Source organism: Amblyraja radiata, chromosome 18 (assembly GCF_010909765.2).
Source record: "Amblyraja radiata isolate CabotCenter1 chromosome 18, sAmbRad1.1.pri, whole genome shotgun sequence".
Lineage (NCBI taxonomy): Eukaryota > Metazoa > Chordata > Chondrichthyes > Rajiformes > Rajidae > Amblyraja > Amblyraja radiata.
The window spans coordinates 35,626,993-35,645,966 of NC_045973.1; the positions used below are offsets into that span (position 1 = coordinate 35,626,993).

Consider the following 18,974-nt stretch of genomic DNA (forward strand, 5'->3'; position numbering starts at 1 on the left):
ACCACCCTTTGTGTAAAAAACTTACCCCTCAGGTTCCCATTAAATCTTTCTCCCCTCACCATAAACCTTTGTCCTCTGTTCTTTGTCCTTCTGTCCTTAGTTCTTTTCCCCTCCTCTGGGCAAAACAATCTGTGTGTTTACCCGATTTCTTCCTCTCATGATGTTGTACACCTCTATAAGATCACCCCTCATCCTCCTGCGCTCCAAGGAATAAAGCTCTAGCCAGCTCGACCTATAGCTCAGTCCTTTAAGTCCTGGCAATATCCTGGTAAATTTTATCTGAACCCTTTTAAGCTTCACAACATCTTTCCTATAACATGGTGATCAAAACTGAACTCTAAATGTGGCCTCACCAACATCCTATACAACTGCAACATGACCAGAGGCTGGTAGGTGACAAGTGGAACCAGAAAAGTAAGGGATCAGGAACAGTTGGATTTAGTTTAGAAAATCACCCTTGGTCACATGCCAAATGGAAGCAAATATGAGAAGCCAAGTACAATCCACTGCTGCTTTTGTACTTTGTAATTAGTACAAGCAACCAGGCATGGATTTCTGCCCAAATGAGATAGACGCACAATTGATACAACATGAATGAAGGTCACGCTTGAAAATACTTTTACTTTGTCTACACAATGCAACGGTGAGGCAGAACCACAAAAGATAATTGGAAGCAAATAAGTAATTGAAAAGGAAGAAATTAAAAGGAGTGCAGAATAGTATTAGAGTGGACACATCAAATTGAAGATCTTGAAGCTACAGACAAAAGATAACAAATTATAATTTTCTCTGCTGCGAATACAATTAATCTTTCACCAACCTCCTTGGCTTTATCTTCAGAAATACCCAACTCCATCAGTTGCTGCAGAAACACTGTGTTGACTTCTGTCTCTGCCATTTTTAAATCATGAAACTTCAAAAAGAAAAAAAAAGACCGTATGAAATACTTTGCAAAGAGATCACGTGTTGCTACTGATCCCTACCTCCTCAGATTATAAACTACAGTACATTGTTTCAAAATTAACACGTTTCATAATTAAAATTAGCAGTTCCCCTGCAACATAATCCATAAACCAAGAAGGAGGCAGAAATTGTACAGGAAGTGAGTCTCAGAGCATTAGTGACAGTATTGAGGATTCAGATACTGAGGAGATAACACACAGTTTAAACACTGATGCAATGGCTCGGCAGGTAAAGCAGGTTGCTGTAGAAAAGAACACAATAATGCAATCAGTCACCAACTCCTTAATTCAAACTTACAGCCTGTGGGAGGTCCAGTATCTCCATCTTACCTTCCACAATATAGGAGGTTATTGATACAAATACATCGCTAGATGCTCCTGAACACATCATCAGTGATGTAAACTGGGGTCATTGGGTTTTTCGAGTCTTTCAACATCAGACACCCTCACCCAGGCGACCCAGCCGTGGTTGATCAGACCACGACTTGTGTTCAGGTGTCATTCGCTCCTCCCCATGGACCTCCTCTCCTGATCCAGAGCCATCTCGAGGCCTTCTTCGCTGCCTCTGTGGTGTTCTTGATGGCCTTTCTCCTCGCCACTCCGTTTATGCCCAGTGCACTCAAGGCTTTGTAGAGCGATTGCCCTGCAAAACCTCTGCAGCCAACCTCGATGGGCATACACCTTGCCTTCCAGCCCTGCTTGCGGCAGTCTATGACCAGCTCTTCATATTTGACCATCTTCCTCTCGTGGGCCTCCTCCAGACGGTCCTCCCACGGCACTGACAGTTCCAACAAGACGATGTTTTTGGTCGCCTCTGAGACCAGGAGGATATCTGGCCTCAGGGTGGTCGTGGCAATGTGCTGTGGGAACTTCAGCTGTTTCACCAGGTCTACGGAAAGCTGCCAGTCCTGCGCAGTCGCCAGGATTCCTGATGGATTCCTGGCTGCTGTGGTTCTTGGCAGCTGCACTCCGGCCTTCACGAAGGTGATCATTTGGGTGGTGGGGCGTTCTCGTCTGCAGCTACTGATTCCCATGCTGATGGCTTCTGCAATGGGTTTGAGAACCTGGTCGTGATGCCATGTGTACTGACCCTGCCAAAGAGCCTTTGGGCAACAGCTCAGGATGTGCTCCAACGTCCCCTTGCCTGAGCATTGCGGGCAATCTGGAGATTCCGCTTTGCCCCAGATGAAGAGGTTCGATGGGCTGGGCAGGACATACACTGCCTGGACCAGGAACTTGATGCGCTGTGGTTCAGCCTGCCAGAGCTCAGTCCATGTGACTTTTCGGTCCATGGCCTGCTCCCACCTTGTCCAGGCTCCCTGCTGCCTCAATCTAACTGCTCTGGTACACCTCTCCTCCTCCACCACTGCCCTCACTTCCTCCTGGACCAGCCTGCGCCTCTCCTTCCCCTTGGCCTTGTCAAACTGGGGAGATGGGAAGATTCCCAGGCCTGCTCTTCCCCGAGTCACTGCTCCCACCAGGACTCTGTGGCGTATCCGGGACTCTGCTTGCAGCACGGCTTCGCCGGCTCTCCACTTCCTCCCAGTTTTCACCTCCACACCTGCTTGAGCCACCTTGGGGTCGCTGGAGTCCCTGTACAGCATCACCTCTCTGACCCGAGTCACCTTGGACTCCTCCTCCAGGGACTTCAGGGGCAGCTGGAGCTTGGTGTTATTTCGTAAAGGGCGATGCTGCTAAGGCTCCTGGGCAGTCCCAGCCACCTTCTGAGAAAGCTGCTGACTTTCCTCTCCAATCTCTCTACGGTGGATATTGGGACTTCGTAGACAAGCAGTGGCCAGAGTATCCTTGGCAGGATACCATGCTGGTAAATAACACACAGTTTAAACACTGACGCAATGGCTCGGCAGGTAAAGCAGGTTGCTGTAGAAAAGAGGACATGTAATGCAATCAGTCACCAACTCCTTAATTCAAACTTACAGCCTGTGGGAGGTCCAGTATCTCCATCTTACCTTCCACAATATAGGAGGTTAAAACATACCGTTTATGGATATGGGTTACGTGCAGGTATGATGGTCTTGGCATCATGTTTGGCACAGATATTGTGGGCCAAAGAGCTTGTTCTTGTGCTTTACTGCTCTATGTTCTATGTACCTATGGCCATTGCCGGAGATGTGATTGTTTTCCGGATCGCATCTCCGGCCAATCTGCAGCCTACCATCGATGCAGCTGGAGCCTCCTCGGACTTACTTTGTGCCCCACCGTGTGGCGTGGACTTAACATCGGAGCCAATCCCTTGCCTGGGATCGCTCCAACCGCTGCCTGCAGACTTACCATCAAGAGCTCGCAGTCTCTGGAGAGGCTAGTCGGGAGTCAAGATCGTCCCGTCAATGGAGAGCATAGAAGGGAAGATATTTGAACTTTTTTTCGTCTTTCATCACAGCGAGGAATGTGGAAGAGTCACTGTGGTGGATGTTTATGTTAAAATGTATTTTGTGTATTCCGTATGAAATGAAATTCCTCGTATGTTGCAAAACATACTTGGCTAATAAAGTATTATTGCGATTGTGATTGTGTGATTACATTCATAGTATCAATGTTCTCTCAATCATAAAGACAGGAGTACTGATGCTGGAATCTGGAAAACAGGATGCTGAAAGAATTCAGCAGGTTAAGCAGCACTTATAGATGCATAGGATGCAAGTTGATGTTTCGGCTTGAAACTCTGCATCAAGGTGAAGCATGGTCTGATATATTGATAATCATATCCTGGGGGGCTGTTATAATTTATTTTATTAAGATACAATATAACTAAGGAGCTTTGAGGCAGTCACTGTATTGAAAAGTTAACATTATGATCACCACATAAATTTACGGAGACATAATAGACTGCAGATGCTGGAATCTTGAGCAAATAAAAACTGCCAGAGGAACTCAGCGGGTCAGGCAGAATCAGTGGAGGGAAATGAACAGGTGACGTTTCAGGTCAGGGCTCATCTTCAGACTGAGGAAAGGTCCCAACACAAAACACCATCTATCCATTTTCCTTCACAGATGCCTGATCTACAGAGTATTATGATCTCCTTTCGTTGGTTGTTTTTTTTGCTCACAATAATTTATTGTTGGGGATACAGCCGTAATCAAATATTAAAAATAGAAAAAATAAACTGTGATTCAGTTGATAGTTTCAGACTATAAGGCACCACACAAGAGTTTTGATCACAAAAATCCAGCTTAACATTCTAGTAGAAACAAGGAACTGCAGATACTGATTTACAAAAGAGACAAAGTGCTGCAGCAAATCAGAGGGTCAGCAGCCTCTGGAGAAATTGAATACGTGATGTTTCAGGCCAGGAGATGCAGACTTTCAGACAAAACATTAAATCGTGACACCACTTGCCTTTTCAGGTGAAAAGATAATATACAATACAATACAATACAATTCAATTCAATTTATTGTCATTTGGACCCCTTGAGGTCCAAACGAAATGTCGTTTCTGCAGCCATACATTACAAACAAATAGACCCAAGACACAACATAATTTACATAAACATCCATCACATTGCTGTGATGGAAGGCCAAAAAAACTTATCTCTCCACTGCACTCTCCCCCCCGATGTTAGAGTCAAAGTCAAAGCCCCCGGCTGGCGATGGCGATTGTCCCGCGGCCATTAAAGCCACGCCGGGTGATGCAAGGTCGCACACCGGGTTCTTGATGTTAGAGCCCCCGGCATGCGCTCGCAGAGTCCCGCGGCCATTCCAAGCCGCGCGGGGCGATGATGTAAGGCCCCGCTCCAGGAGCTCTTCAACCCCGCAACTCTGGCGGGAGAAGTCACCGTTGCGGGAGCCCTGAAAAGCGGTCTCCCTCCAGGGACCCGCGGGCTCCCGGTGCCGCCGTCCGCCAAACCCGCAGTTGCAGCCTCCGAATATCCGGGGGTCGGGCCGCAGCAGCGCTGCACCACAGCTCCACCCGCTCTGGACTCGGCCAGCTCCGCGACGGTGAGGTGAGTAGTCGGCACCACAGCACCCGGTCTCCCTGTTGGAGGCCGCTCCTCGTTGCAGCCCCAACGACAACGGAGACCCGACAAAGAAAAGGTCGGGTCTCCCGTGCAGGGAGAGATTTAAAAGTTACCCCCTCCCCCCCCACCCTCCCACACACATACCCCAACAAAAAATAACAAAAAATACATAAAAACATAGACATAAAATAATAAAAACGCAGACGGACTGCAGAGGCCGCTGCTGACGAGAGTCGCGCCGCCCACGGAAAATGTCCCATTGCATTTAAAAAAACAACAGGAGAGCAGAGGGGAGGGGTCAGGGTCTGGGTGTGATTTCCCCCCCCCCCTTAATGAGCAACAGAATAGCTTTATCTAATTATTGGCATAATGCTGTTAGTGGAAACTGGTTGCGTGCAAACTACCCAAGGTATTTTTCATGTGACAGCACAGATAATAGCACAGCAGTTTGGCTATAAAACATCAGTGGATGATGTGCAAGGCACCCTTAAATAATGGAACAAGTGCATTCCCTCTTGTGCCTTATACTTGTGTCTGTGATGGTTCAATACCATATGTGTGCCTAGCCATCAGTCCTGTGTATGTATATGCTTAATCTATGCAGCAAGGATTGGTCTGCACAGTCATAGTACATCCTTGGCTTCGGAGCAAAACCTCACTCTTCAAAACAGTACAATTGTTGGTTCATACTAGGCACCCCACAGTAAAGCAATAGTCCCTTCCATTCCTCCAAAATGGTCTGTAAGTAATTTGTTATTAATCCCAAGGGACAGCCCAAGAAATGATAACACTATTGTGTTATCCAAACACTCCCGGTCCCCCCCCCCGGCTCCACACATTCCCGGTCCCCCCCCCCCCCCCCCGGTCCCGGTCCCCACACATTCCCGGTCCCCGGCTCCACACATTCCCGGTCCCCGGGCCCGGCCGCCGGCTCCACACATTCCCGGTCCCCGGGCCCGGCCGCCGGCTCCACACATTCCCGGTCCCCGGCTCCACACATTCCCGGCCCCCCCCCCCCCCCCCGGCTCCACACATTCCCGGTCCCCACACACTCCCGGTCCCGGTCCCCACACATTCCCGGTCCCCGGCTCCACACATTCCCGGTCCCCGGCCGCCGGCTCCACACATTCCCGGTCCCCGGGCCCGGCCGCCGGCCCCACACATTCCCGGTCCCCGGCTCCACACATTCCCGGCCCCACACATTCCCGGTCCCCGGCTCCACACATTCCCGGCTCCACACATTCCCGGTCCCCGGGCCCGGCCGCCGGCCCCACACATTCCCGGTCCCCGGCTCCACACATTCCCGGCCCCACACATTCCCGGTCCCCGGCTCCACACATTCCCGGCTCCACACATTCCCGGTCCCCGGGCCCGGCCGCCGGCCCCACACATTCCCGGTCCCCGGCTCCACACATTCCCGGCCCCACATATTCCCGGTCCCCGGCTCCACACATTCCCGGCCCCACATATTCCCGGTCCCCGGCTCCACACATTCCCGGCCCCACATATTCCCGGTCCCCGGCTCCACACATTCCCGGCTCCACACATTCCCGGTCCCGGGCCCGGCCGCCGGCAGTACATCACCTAACAATGGGGACGCGCCTCCACGACAACCTCCGCTTCCTGTCCGACTCTCCAATCCGTCCGGCGGTGCAACACAACCCGTGAACTTGGTTCCTCCCTTCGCCCGTTCCCTGCCCATCGTCTCCCCTCCAGTCTGAAGAAGGGTCTCGACCCGAAATGTCCCCAATTCCTTCTCTCCGGAGATGCTGCCTGTCCCGCCTGAGTTGCTCCAGCACCTTGTGTCTATCCCCACCACAGATGCTGCTTCACCCTCTGAGTCTCTCCATCGTGCTGTATGTTTCCTCTACCCTGCATACTGATTGTTTTATACACGACTTTACTTGTTTTCATTATTCAAACAATTGGCAAAAGGTTATATAATTTGTAAAATAATTACTTGACACCGATTTCATTGCATAATATGTTTTCATTCTTCTGATATTGAGCTTTTCATAGATAACTGTCACTAAAGCGACAATACAAAATGCAGAGAATCTGGAACAGATATTGAAATTAATCCAAAAAAAATTATAAGCTATGTCCACTTCTGTCAATCTAGATCAGAAATAGAAACTGTTACATAAAACTGAATATCTTATGGAGAGAAATAGAGTAAAGGGGTGGGAAATCTAACCGCAAGAAAATAAAATGTATGTTATATTTCATGATAATTAATTGAGCATCATTCAATATGAAATTGAAATATTGTAATAGTTTTGGCCTGGAGGAAGATTAATGATGGATAATAATTTGTAAAGTGTCAGATAAAGAGTAGCACAGTGTTGTAGTGGTTAGTGCTCTACCTCTCAGCTGTAAACTCCAACATCCAACATGACCTTCAACTCTGTCTTTCTGGAGTTTGTCTGTTCTCCCTGTGACTACATGGATTGCTTCCTACATCCCAAAGACACATTGGCACAAGAAACTGGTCAGGGGTTATGGGGAGAAGGCAGGAGAATGGGGTTGAAATGGTAGAGTAGACTTGATGGGCCAAATGGCCTAATTCTGCTCCTATAACTTATGCACTGCAGATGCTGGAATCTTGAGCAAAACATAAAATACTGGAGGAACTCTTCCTGTGAACAAGTGGGTTTCTTCTGAATATTTAAAGTTGGAAAAGGAGCCAAAAGGCTACAACCAACATATTTGCCCACAATTTAGAAAGTGCACATACAGCACCCAATGAGTGCCCATCTCTTGTAATTCATCAGTGCAGTGCCCATTACTATGGTGCTTAGAAACATAGAAAATAGGTGCAGGAGTAGGCCATTCGGCCCTTCGAGCCATTCAATATGATCATGACTGATCATCCAGAATCAGTACCCCGTTCCTGCTTTCTCCCCATATCCCTTGATTCCGTTAACCCTAAGAGTCAATTCCAACTCTCACTTGAATACATCAAGAGAGAGTGTTTTATGTATAAATGTTTGGTTGTGGTTTGTTGGTGATTCCAGTTAGGTACATATCTATAGTACAAGCACCAGTTATAATAAAGGCTCCTAATAAATTTTGGCATGCTACACCGTAAGACAATCTAGATATTCCACTTGGGATTGTATTACTGTATTCTCATCCTTTGATGCCCTTATCCTCATCCTTGGTTTATAAAAAAAATTGTTGTATGCAGGTCCAAACTGTAATACCTCCGCATTTCTGGAAGCACTGGCTTACTCACCCTCCATTACCAGGGGGAAGTGGATAGGTTTTTACCATCTTCAGATCAGATACTTAATTTTTTCTTCCTAATTTGTTTAATTAACGGAATAGTAAAATCAGAACTGCCAAGGTGGAAGCTGATCTTGTCTCTGGAAAATCAGTCTAAACCTCTCATAATATAGCCACTTGCTGCAGCTAAACAGAAAGTGCTGGAGTAACTCAGTGGTTCAGGCAGCAATTCTGGAGAAAATGGGCAGGCAATGTTTCAAGTCAGGAACCTTCTTCAGACCTTCTTCAGACTCTTACTGGCAGCTAAAGTAGAAAATATGACATCCCTCTCCACTTTGGCCAATATGTTGGTTCATATCCATGGAAATATTAGAGAATGAAAGGCACAAAACGCTGGAGTAACTCAGTTGGTCTGGCACCATCCCTGGAGGACATGGATAGGTGACATTTCAGTTTGAAGAAGGGTCCCGATCTGAAACATCATCAATCCATGTTCTCCAGAGATGCTGCCTGACCTGCTAAGCTACTCCAGCATTTTTTGACTTTCCTTGGTAAACCAGCATCTGCAGTACCTTGTTGCTACCCGTGGAGATATTGTTGGCACTGAAATGATCTGTCAAGCCACTCGGTTCAGAGGCAGTCAGAGATGGGCAACAAATGCCCACCTTTGGCAATGTCTGCATCCTGTGAAAGAATAAAAAAACTTTGCAGACTTCCATCATCTAATTTCTGGCAAAGGGACACAACAAGTAAGACCTTAGGCTTTTTCAGTCCCACACTGCCGAATCTGCTGTTTGTGTTGGCATTTTCTTTCTGTGTAATAGAGCGACCTTTGCACCTCTCATTTACTCAGCTGCCACCAATTGTCCAGCAACTTTGAATGGGCCAACACTGTCGAGCTGAGAACATGCCAAAGGGGTGATCAAACCAAGATCAGACCATTGCCAATGGTTATATATTTTTTAACAGACAAATTAATCACGCAGATGGCAAATCCAATGGAGTGAATGGAGCTTTGTCTATTACAGTGAGGGAAAACGCATCAGTGTGAATGAAGCTGTTTTTGTAATTCCAGTGAAAATAATAAACCTGTGTTTAAACGAGTGCGTACAATCCCAGTGAGCTGAGGGAAGCTGTGTCTATTGAACTCGGAGTTGCAATTGCATAGAGATAAATAGAGCTGCTTTTCATAGCACATGTCAAAGAAGAAGGTACATTTAGAGGGAAGTACTTGTATTGCAAGTAATTTCTCTCATGGGGTGTTTTTGAATTACCAACCATTTGGATGAGATTTTGATGTTGTCTTATCTTGCACGATGTTCACACATTCTGCGAGCATTATTCTAGGTCAAAAACTCATAAGGAGAATGTTGAGCAGAAAATAGCTATACACTATGCTGGTCCTGGATGGAAGTGTGACAATAGTTCTTGTACCCGGCTATCGCTTTATTGCCCCACACGTCACTATTGTATGACAATTCAAATACAAAAGTAGCAATCTCTGTCATTTTATCAGCAGATTCTTCACCATCTTCATTTTTTTCTTCCAAAATAATGTAATTTGTAATACAGGTCCACCACCGATTTTCTGATGGTCCAGCACCTTTTTTAACCTGGATTAAAATTACAAGAGCGCACTTCAAATTGCCCCCGGAAGTCCCCACAAAAATGCCGGGGAGACATTCAATCTTGACCTCATCAGGACTTCCATGGATGATGGGCAGGTTGAATTTGTCTCCTTTGGCCGGGGCTCTGGAACACCGGCCCGGCCGGAGCCAGCAGATCCGTTCCCATAGCTAACTTCCGAGGTCAACTTTGTGAGCCGGTATTTCGATCCCTCGGTGGCTTGAATGGACCGTTCACAATGCCATTTGACAACTCTCGGCAAACCATGACCGTTGCTCCGGCAAAACGGATAATCCAGAAAGGCTCTGGAACCAAGGGTGACGGAACATCGGTGGTGGGCCTGTACTGGATGCTACATCACGACATTGGATACCTCTCGTGCTAATTAATACTGGCAAAGGTCCCCTGGATAATTTAAGGTGTTGCCAAGGCACACATGATCCTTCCTGTTCTACTTGCCACTAACACTATCCAATAAAGATTTCATGTCTTTGACAAGCAGATTGCTAATTTATTCTGTCATGCCAACTATTTATCCCAGGTTTCTTCGTACTTGCACAGTTCTGGTCATTATCTTCACAGGGGAAGCCATACATCGTTTTCTCATCCTCCCGATCTGGAAAGGCATAGAACTTATAGTAAATTGAAGATAGACACAAAATACTGGAGTAACTTAGCGGGACAGGCAGCATCTCTGGAGAGAAGGAAAATTAGTCTGAAGTCTGAAGAAGGGTCTCGATCTGTAACGTCACCCATTCCTTCTCTCCAGAGATGCTGACTGTCCCACTGAGTTACTCCAGGATTTTGTGTCTATCTTCGATTTAAACCAGCATCTGCAGTTCTTTCCTACATATATTAAATTGAGATGATCCTGGTTTCTTCAACACTACAAAGGCATGTTGGTGGATAGGTTAAGTGGTCATTGTAAATTGCCCCAGCAGGTGGTTGACAGGAGAATCAGGAAATGTTATTGGGTACAAGGGAGAGAATAGAATACAGGGAAGTAAATGGGGGAATGGGATTTAGTTTAGTTTAGATTAGATTTAGTTTATCCAGATGATAATGAACCCTTGACTTTCCCAGCCCAAGAGGGTTCACCTGCTGAATTGCTGAGTACGTTCAAGATATAAGTTGATCGATTTTTGGATTTCAAGGGAATCACTTGAAGTGCAGGAAAGTGGCATAAGTGAGATAAAAGAGAGCCACGATCATATAAAATGGTGGAGCAGGTGTAAGGAATGAAAGCTCTACTCCTGCTCAAGGGGAACAGTTTGAGCTACAATCCAATTATTCCACAGCATGTTCAGACCCTTCTTCAGACTGTTCATGAACATGCTGTGGAATAATTGGATTGTAGCTCAAACTGTTCCCCTTGAGCAGGAGTAGAGCTTTCATTCCTTACACCTGCTCCACCATTTTATATGACCATGGCTCTCTTTTATCTCACTTATGCCACTTTCCTGCACTTCAAGTGATTCCCTTGAAATCCAAAAATCGATCAACTTATATCTTGAACGTATACAATTTGCCTTGTATATCTTTTGCAAAAATTTCACATGTATATTTGATTTTGATTTTGCATTTCTCGTATTTGATTTTATTTCATTGCCTTAAATATTTCGGAACAGAACACATCAAGCCAAATTCCGGGACTCTTGCAATCACCATTATCCACTACAATGTATTGTAATGGATAATAGAAATCTAACTGAAGCAGTCGTTGTAGATCTCATTGTTCAGCCAAGGGTGTTGGAGACATTGTTCGGCAGTTGCTCGTTTCTCTGGCGCAAAGCTAAGCATTTGTTGAAGGAAGTCTGAAAAAATAGCTGCTTCATTCAACGGGAAGTCATATTTCTCAATGAGAACATCATAAAGACCCCAAGGTCGTAGTGTCTTGATGTGACGTAGTTCACCTGAAGGTAGAGACAGAAACAAATTCAATGAAGGAACACTGAACTGCAGGCGCTGGTTTACAAAATAAAAAGACACAATGCTGGAGTAACAGCGGGTCAGGCTGCATCTCTGGAGAACATGGGTAGATGATGCTTTGGCTCAGTCCCCTCTTTCAGGCTGATTGTGGGGGAGGGGAACGAAAAGTTGGACTAAGTGCTGGAGTAACTCAGGAGATTGGCAGCATCGCAGAGATCAGCAGCATCTCTGGAGAAAAGGAATTGGAGATGTTTCGGGTCAGAACAGTCTGAAGAAGGGTTCTGACCCAAAACGTCACATATTCCTTTTCTCAAGAGATGCTGCCTGCTGACCTGCTGAGTTACTCCAGCATTTTGTGTCTGTCTCTGGTTTTAACCAGCATCTGCAGTTCTTTTCAACACAGAAAGAAAAGATGTTCTGGTTGAAGAGTTGCAGCTCCCTCTGAAAACCATTGTATCCGAATTGCATTCCCTCCATGATCTGCCAACTCTTCAAGTGTCTCTGAAAACCGGGTTGCCTGGGTTTCAATCAACAAATTCAATTAATTTTGCACAGTTGTCCCCAGCATGCATTGCTCGTGTAAATGAACCCTTCAGTCGCTGCATCTCCTCCCACATAAAAATTAACTCGATAGAAACACACAGGCAGCCTCTGTGGAAAGAGAAATACAGATTTAACTAGACTAAGTGGGACCCGTTGGGTCCCAGCATCACACGGGACGGCTGGTCACCCAACGCAATATTCCACCTCTCCACCAATTCCAATATTGCTCGCCAGTGGGGGGGGGGGGGGGGGCCGGCGGGGGGGGGGGGGGGGGGGGGGGGGGGGGCTTTCTGTCGCGCTAGTGTGGGCCAAAGGTACTGGTTTCCAGAGGGCAGCTGAGAAACTGCCAGAAATTCTGCCCAAAACAGGTGACAGACTGTGAGAGAGAAGGGGGAGAGGGTGGACTGAATGGATTATTGGGCTGGCAGTTCAGTCACTTACGGCTGGTGGGCTGGCAGTTCACTTACTCACGGCTCGTGGGCTGGCAGTGCAGTCACTCACACCTGGTACGCTGGCAGTTCACTCAGTCACCCCTCCTCCTTTCACCCCCCACTCTGCTCCTTGTCATTCACACACACACACACACAGACTCATTCACACACACACACACAGACTCATTCTCACACACACACACAGACTCATTCACACACACACACACACAGACTCATTCACACACACACACACAGACTCATCCACACACACACACACAGACTCATTCACACACACATCCTCATTCACACACACAAACTCATTCACACACACACAGACTCATTTACACACAGACTCATTCACACACACATACATACACACACACTCACTCAAACAAACACACACACACACACATAGACTCACTCTCACACACACAGACTCACTCTCACACACACACACGGGCTCATTCACACATACACACACAGAGACTCATTCCCACACACTCATTCACACACACACACAGACTTATTCACATACACACACAGACTCATACACACACACACAGACTCATTCACACACAGACTCATTCACACACACACACACACAGACTCATTCACACACAGACAGACTCATACACACACACTCAGACACACACACACATAGACTCACTCTCACACACACAGACTCACTCTCTCACACACACGCACGGGCTCATTCACACATACACACACAGAGACTCATTCCCACACACTCATTCACAGACACACACACAGACTTATTCACATACACACACAGACTCATACACATACACACACACAGACTCATTCACACACACACACACACACAGACTCATTCACAGACTCATTCACACACACACAGACTCATTCACACACAGACTCATTCACACACACACACACAGACTCATTCACACACACACACACATAGACTCATTCACACACACACATGACTCATTCACACACACACACACTCATTCACACACACACAGACTCATTCACACACACACACACTCATTCACACACACACAGACTCATTCACACACACACACACACACACACACACTCATTCACATACACACACACACAGACTCATTCACTCACACACACTCACCCAATACTAAAATGCCAAGTAACTTCAGAACGTGTTGAATATACAGTGTGTAAAACAAATGTTTAAAGCCTCCTATTGAGGCTGCTGGTGCTGAAGCAAAAACATGTTTTAAATAACATCCAACAAACACACTCACCATAGACAGAGCAGATCTCCTGAATTATTCAACGGCGCCATCTTGACGTCACCCTCTGAGTGAGCCACTACACTTCCGGGTTTTATAGTCCCTCCCCTCTGCCGCCAGCGGGGGGAGCAGAGAGAATGGCAACATTTTTTAAAACATTAATATATCTCTGATTTTTCATCGATAGGAAAAATCCTCTGGTCCAGTCCGGCGGAGGGGGACTCTGAGCAAGGTGGCCAAAAATGATGGCCGTAAGTGGCGGCGTTCTCTCGGAAACCACATCGCAGTGAGTCAAAAGCGGTCAAGATCTTACTTTTAGTAATATATAGATGTTTTAGGATTACAGCTTAAATAACCTTTGTTAGATTGGGAAGAAAGAAAATGAGTACAGGTCCACCACCGATTTTCCAGCAACTGGTGGTCCGGCTCCCCCTTTATTCCGGACATAATCCAATCCCCCCGAAAATGTGGCACCCAGGCCGGGTGAGGCGACCGATCTCGGGACTTCCACGGGACTTCCACGGCCGATCGCCAGGTCGAATTTGCCACCTGCGGCCGGGGCTCTGGAACTCCAGCACAGTCGGAGCCGTTAGATCCATTCCCATAGCAGACATCTGAGACTGACTTTGCGGGCCAGTATCTCGGCCCCCCAAGGCCGTGACCTCTGTTGGTCCAGCAAAACGGATAATCCAGAAAGGCTCTGGAACCAAGGATGCCGGTAAATCGGTGGTGGGCCTGTATTTTTTAAGGAAGGGTGGGAAGGGATGAATTAGACAAAGGAATTATCTCTGACAGGGTGTGCCCACACCTGGATGATGGGTTAATAGGGATTGTAAGGAAAGGAGATCATAGTCTGCTTATTAAAGCTTTGTCATGAGGTCAAATAGAGAGTATTAGGAAAGGAATGTAAATGTTGCAAAATGCAGTCTGTGGGACAGGACCAGCAGGTCAGGCAGTGCAATAGAGAGAAAAATAACCAAGCCGCCATCACAGATGATTGAGAGAGCAGTCCTGTTACAGACTGAGAAAGCAAGTTAATCTGATACTGTAGAATTCAATATAGAATTCAATCTCAGAGAAAAAAACAAGCAGTCACGGGGAGAAGGTACAAACTCCGAATAGACAGCACCCGTGGTCGGGATTGAACGTGGGTCTCTGGCACTGCAAGAGCTGTGCGCCACAGTGCTGCCCTTATCTATTAAGCTTTAACTGGAGACAACTTTGAAGGCTTGCAGTGCAGGCTCTGCTGAGAACAATTCACAATTGATATAGTGTAGGATTGATATCCATTTTTAACCCTACCTTGTGGGTTGAAGAAATCTTTGGAATACTTTCCAGATAGTGCACACTTCAAAGGGATTCTCCCGAGCAGCTCAATAATATGTGCAATGTGGTCTGTTATGGAGAAGAGCAGGAGGAAGTATAAGTAAAGAATGACATCTTGTTTTGCCATCACTGCAAATCTGAAACCAATGATAACTTCTCTATATAAGTCCAACACAACTAGATCCCCTGGAGCGACACAATGTAATAAAATCCATTTGCAGAGTACATGTTGCCAGAGTTACTTTGACTCATATCATGGTACTGGGCCTTGACCCTGAACGCAAGCAGAAAATAGAGTGTGAATGTCAAAGAGTGTGCATGTGTGTTAGGGATACATACTGTGCCCTCCATAATGTTTGGGACAAAGACCCTTCATCTATTTATTTATTTGCCTCTGTGCTCCACAATTTGAGTTTTGTAATAGAAAAAAATCACATGTGGTTAAAGTGCACATTGTCAGATTTTAATAAAGGCCAATTTACACATTTTGGTTTCACCATGTTGAAATTACAGCAGTGTTGAAACGTCATGTAAATGAAAGTAGTCATGTTTAGTATTTTGTTGCATATACTTTGCATGCAATGACTGTTTGAAGTCTGCGATTCATGGACATCACCAGTTGCTGAGTGACTTCTCTGGTGATGCTCTGCCAGGCCTGTATTGCAGCCATCTTTAGCATATGCTTGTTTTGGGGGCTAGTCTCCTTCAGTTTGCTCTTCACCATATAAAAGGCATGCTCAATTGGGTTCAGATTGGTTGATTGACTTGGCCACTCAAGAATTTACCTTTTTTTAGCCTTGAAAAATTGCTTTGTTGCTTCAGCAGTATGTTTGGGATCATTGTCTTGCTGTAGAATGAACCGCCAGCCAATTAGTTTTGTGGCATTTGTTTGAACTTGAGCAGATAGGATGTGTCTATACACTTCAGAATTCATTATGCTACTACCTTCAGCAGTTGTATCATCAAAAAAGATAAGTGAGCCAGTACCATCAGCCGCCATACATGCCCAAGCCATAACACCCCACCACTGTATTTCACAGATGAGGTGGTATGCTTTGGATCTTGGGCAGTTCCTTCTCTCCTCCATACTTTGCTCTTGCCACCACTCTGATAAAAGTTAAACTTCGTCTCATCTGTCCACAAGAACTTTTTCTAGAAGCATGGTTGCTCTTTTAAGTACTTCTTGGCAAACTGTAACCTGGCCATCCTATTTTTGCGGCTAACCAGTGGTTTGCATCTTGCAGTGTAGCCTCTGTATTTCTGTTTATGAAGTCTTCTGCGGACAGTGGTCATTGACTATTCCACACCTGACTCCTGAAGAGTGTTTCTGATCTGTCAGACAGATGTTTGGTTATTTTTGTTTATTATAGAGAGAATTCTTCTGTCATCAGCTGTGGAGGTCTTCCTTGGCCTGCCAGTCCCTTTGCAATTAGTAAGCTCACCAGTGCTCTCTTTCTTCTTAATGATGTTCCAAACAGTTGATTTTGGTAAGCCTAAGGTTTGGCTGATGTCTCTAACAGTTTTATTCTTGTTTCTCAGTCTCATAATGGCTTCCTTGACTTTCATTGGCACAACTTTGGTCTTCCTGTTGATAAACAGCAATAAAAGTTTCCAAAGGTGATGGAAAGACTGGAGGAAAGACTAGGTGCTGAGAGCTCTGTTATACCTGCATTAAGGAGGCAATTAAACACACCTGAGTAAATACAAACGCCTGTGAAGCCATGTGTCCCAAACATTATGGTGGGGGGGACTGAAATGGGGGGACTATGTATAAACACGGCTGTAATTTCTACATGGTGAAACCAAAATGTATAAAAACATCCTTTAATAAAATCTGACAATGTGCACTTTAACCACATGTGATTTTTTCAATTACAAATCTCAATTTGTGGAGTTCAAAGGCAAATAAATAAATGATGGGTCTTTGTCCCAAACATTATGGAGGGCACTTTGAAGTGTGAAGGAGCATCAAACTATCGACAGGCAGAGACTAGGGCCTAATATTTCTGCTTAGTTCATGTCAATCTGGAATGACTGGAAATTTAGTTTAGTTTAGATATACAGCGTTGAAACAGGCCCTTCGGCCCACCGAGTCTGTGCCGACCAGCGATCCCCGGCATACTAAAACAATCGTACACACACCAAAGACAATTTACAATATGTAGGAAGGAACGGCAGATGCTGGTTTAAACTGAAGATAGACACAAAAATGCTGGAGTAACTCAGCGGGACAGGCGGCATCTCTGGAGAGAAGGAATAAGTGATGTTTCGGGTCGGCATCCTTCTTCAGACTGAGAGTCAGGGGAAAGGGAAATGAGAGATATAGACAGTACACGGAACAAATGAATGAAAGATATGCAAAAAGCAATGATAATCAAGGAAATGTGGAGCCCACAATGGTCCGTTGTTGACTGTGGGGTAGGTAATAATGAGTTATACAGGTGAGTTATATGTCCCTTAAGAGAAGGTAGGACAAGGGGTTGAGAGGGAAAGGTCCATGATTGATGGTGGAGCAGACTCAATGGGCCGAATGGCCTAATTCTGCTCCTCTGACTAATGAACATGTGAAGCTGACAGAACCTACCCCGAGAGTTGCTTTGGGAAAGTGTTTAAAGATGTGCAGTGCAAGTTGTTTTTTTAACAAAGAGGGTAGCAGGTACCTGGAACACACTTCCAGGGGTGGTGGAGGAGGCAGACATGATAGTGGCATTTAAGATGTTTTTAGATAAGCTATGAATGGAGCAGTATGGATCACATGTCGGCAGGTGAGCTTAATTATCTTGGTATTATGTCCAGCATAGACATTGTAGGCTGAAGGCCCGTTACAATGCTACACTTATCTACTTTCTCTGTTAAACAGTTAAGCCCCATCCTGCTGTCAAAAAAATAGAAATTCTGTGCGTACTTTTGACATTGACCAAAATTTGAAAAGAAAGAAATAATTTAAAATACCATAAAAAAATTATAACAATTCTGAACAATTTTAAAAATATTCAAGAAAAAAACACTTTGAAACAATTAAATCCACATATAATCCATTAAAATCAACTCAATTAAAGAAAAAAAGGGGCAAATTAAAAAAACCCAGCTTCTATGGCTCATTTTCTAGCTAATTTTTCTGTTGAAGTCAATGACAATATTTGGTGTGGTTTTTGCAGGGAGATCACCAAAACTAAATGCTGGGATATCTGGGTCAAACGCAAGTGAATTCCACTTGTCCTTCCCCTGCCCTAGGTGTACACTGATGTAAGCGTGCAGTTGCGTCAAGGTCGATCAAATGTGCGCAGTTCCAGACTCTAACTTCACTCAGGTATCCTGAACCTATACCATCACCTGGGGAAAATCTGGCAGTTGCGAGTAGCTGGTTCCAGTGAAGAGCAGTAGGCCAGTTTTTTTCACTGTACCCCTGTACATGTGACAATAAACCAAACTAAACTAAAATAATATGCAGGCAATGGATGGATTGGTTTTGGCATCATGTTCGGCACAGACACGTGGGCTGAACGGCCTGTCCCTGTGCTGTACTGTTCTATACAGAGAGCCTGACCCCCCCAGATGGAGAGACTGGAAACGGACGGGTGGGGCACAGTCTGGGGAAAAGGGGTCAGCATTGAGAACTGGGATGAGAAGGACTTTCCATACCTATGGAATTACAAATCTTTTGAATTCTATATCCCAGTAGGGTCATGGATTCTTAAACA

General features: G+C 45.7%; 2 protein-coding genes across 4 annotated transcripts in view; both read right to left on the minus strand.

The window, feature by feature from the left end:
• LOC116983385 (probable peptidyl-tRNA hydrolase 2) overlaps window positions 1-18,492 on the minus strand; it is a 30,272-nt gene extending 11,780 nt beyond the window's left edge. Inside the window, exons 1-4 of one of the 2 annotated variants that reach the window (XM_033037127.1) lie at window positions 18,488-18,492; window positions 16,466-16,471; window positions 2,441-2,447; window positions 821-913 (exon numbers count right to left, since the gene is read on the minus strand). In XM_033037127.1, the coding sequence (XP_032893018.1) occupies window positions 821-898 (78 nt within the window). In that variant the 5' untranslated portion in view covers window positions 899-913; window positions 2,441-2,447; window positions 16,466-16,471; window positions 18,488-18,492. Of the gene's footprint in view, window positions 1-820; window positions 914-2,440; window positions 2,448-6,524; window positions 6,643-16,465; window positions 16,472-18,487 lie in introns of those variants that run through there. The other variant, XM_033037126.1, reaches the window with a different exon arrangement.
• The window catches only part of LOC116983384 (SRSF protein kinase 3-like), a 40,708-nt gene continuing 33,063 nt past the window's right edge, over window positions 11,330-18,974 (minus strand). For both annotated transcript variants that reach the window (XM_033037125.1, XM_033037124.1), the window contains 2 exons: window positions 15,250-15,342; window positions 11,330-11,707 (listed from right to left, as the gene is read on the minus strand). In XM_033037125.1, the coding sequence (XP_032893016.1) occupies window positions 11,499-11,707; window positions 15,250-15,342 (302 nt within the window). In that variant the 3' untranslated portion in view covers window positions 11,330-11,498. The remainder of the gene's footprint in view (window positions 11,708-15,249; window positions 15,343-18,974) is intronic.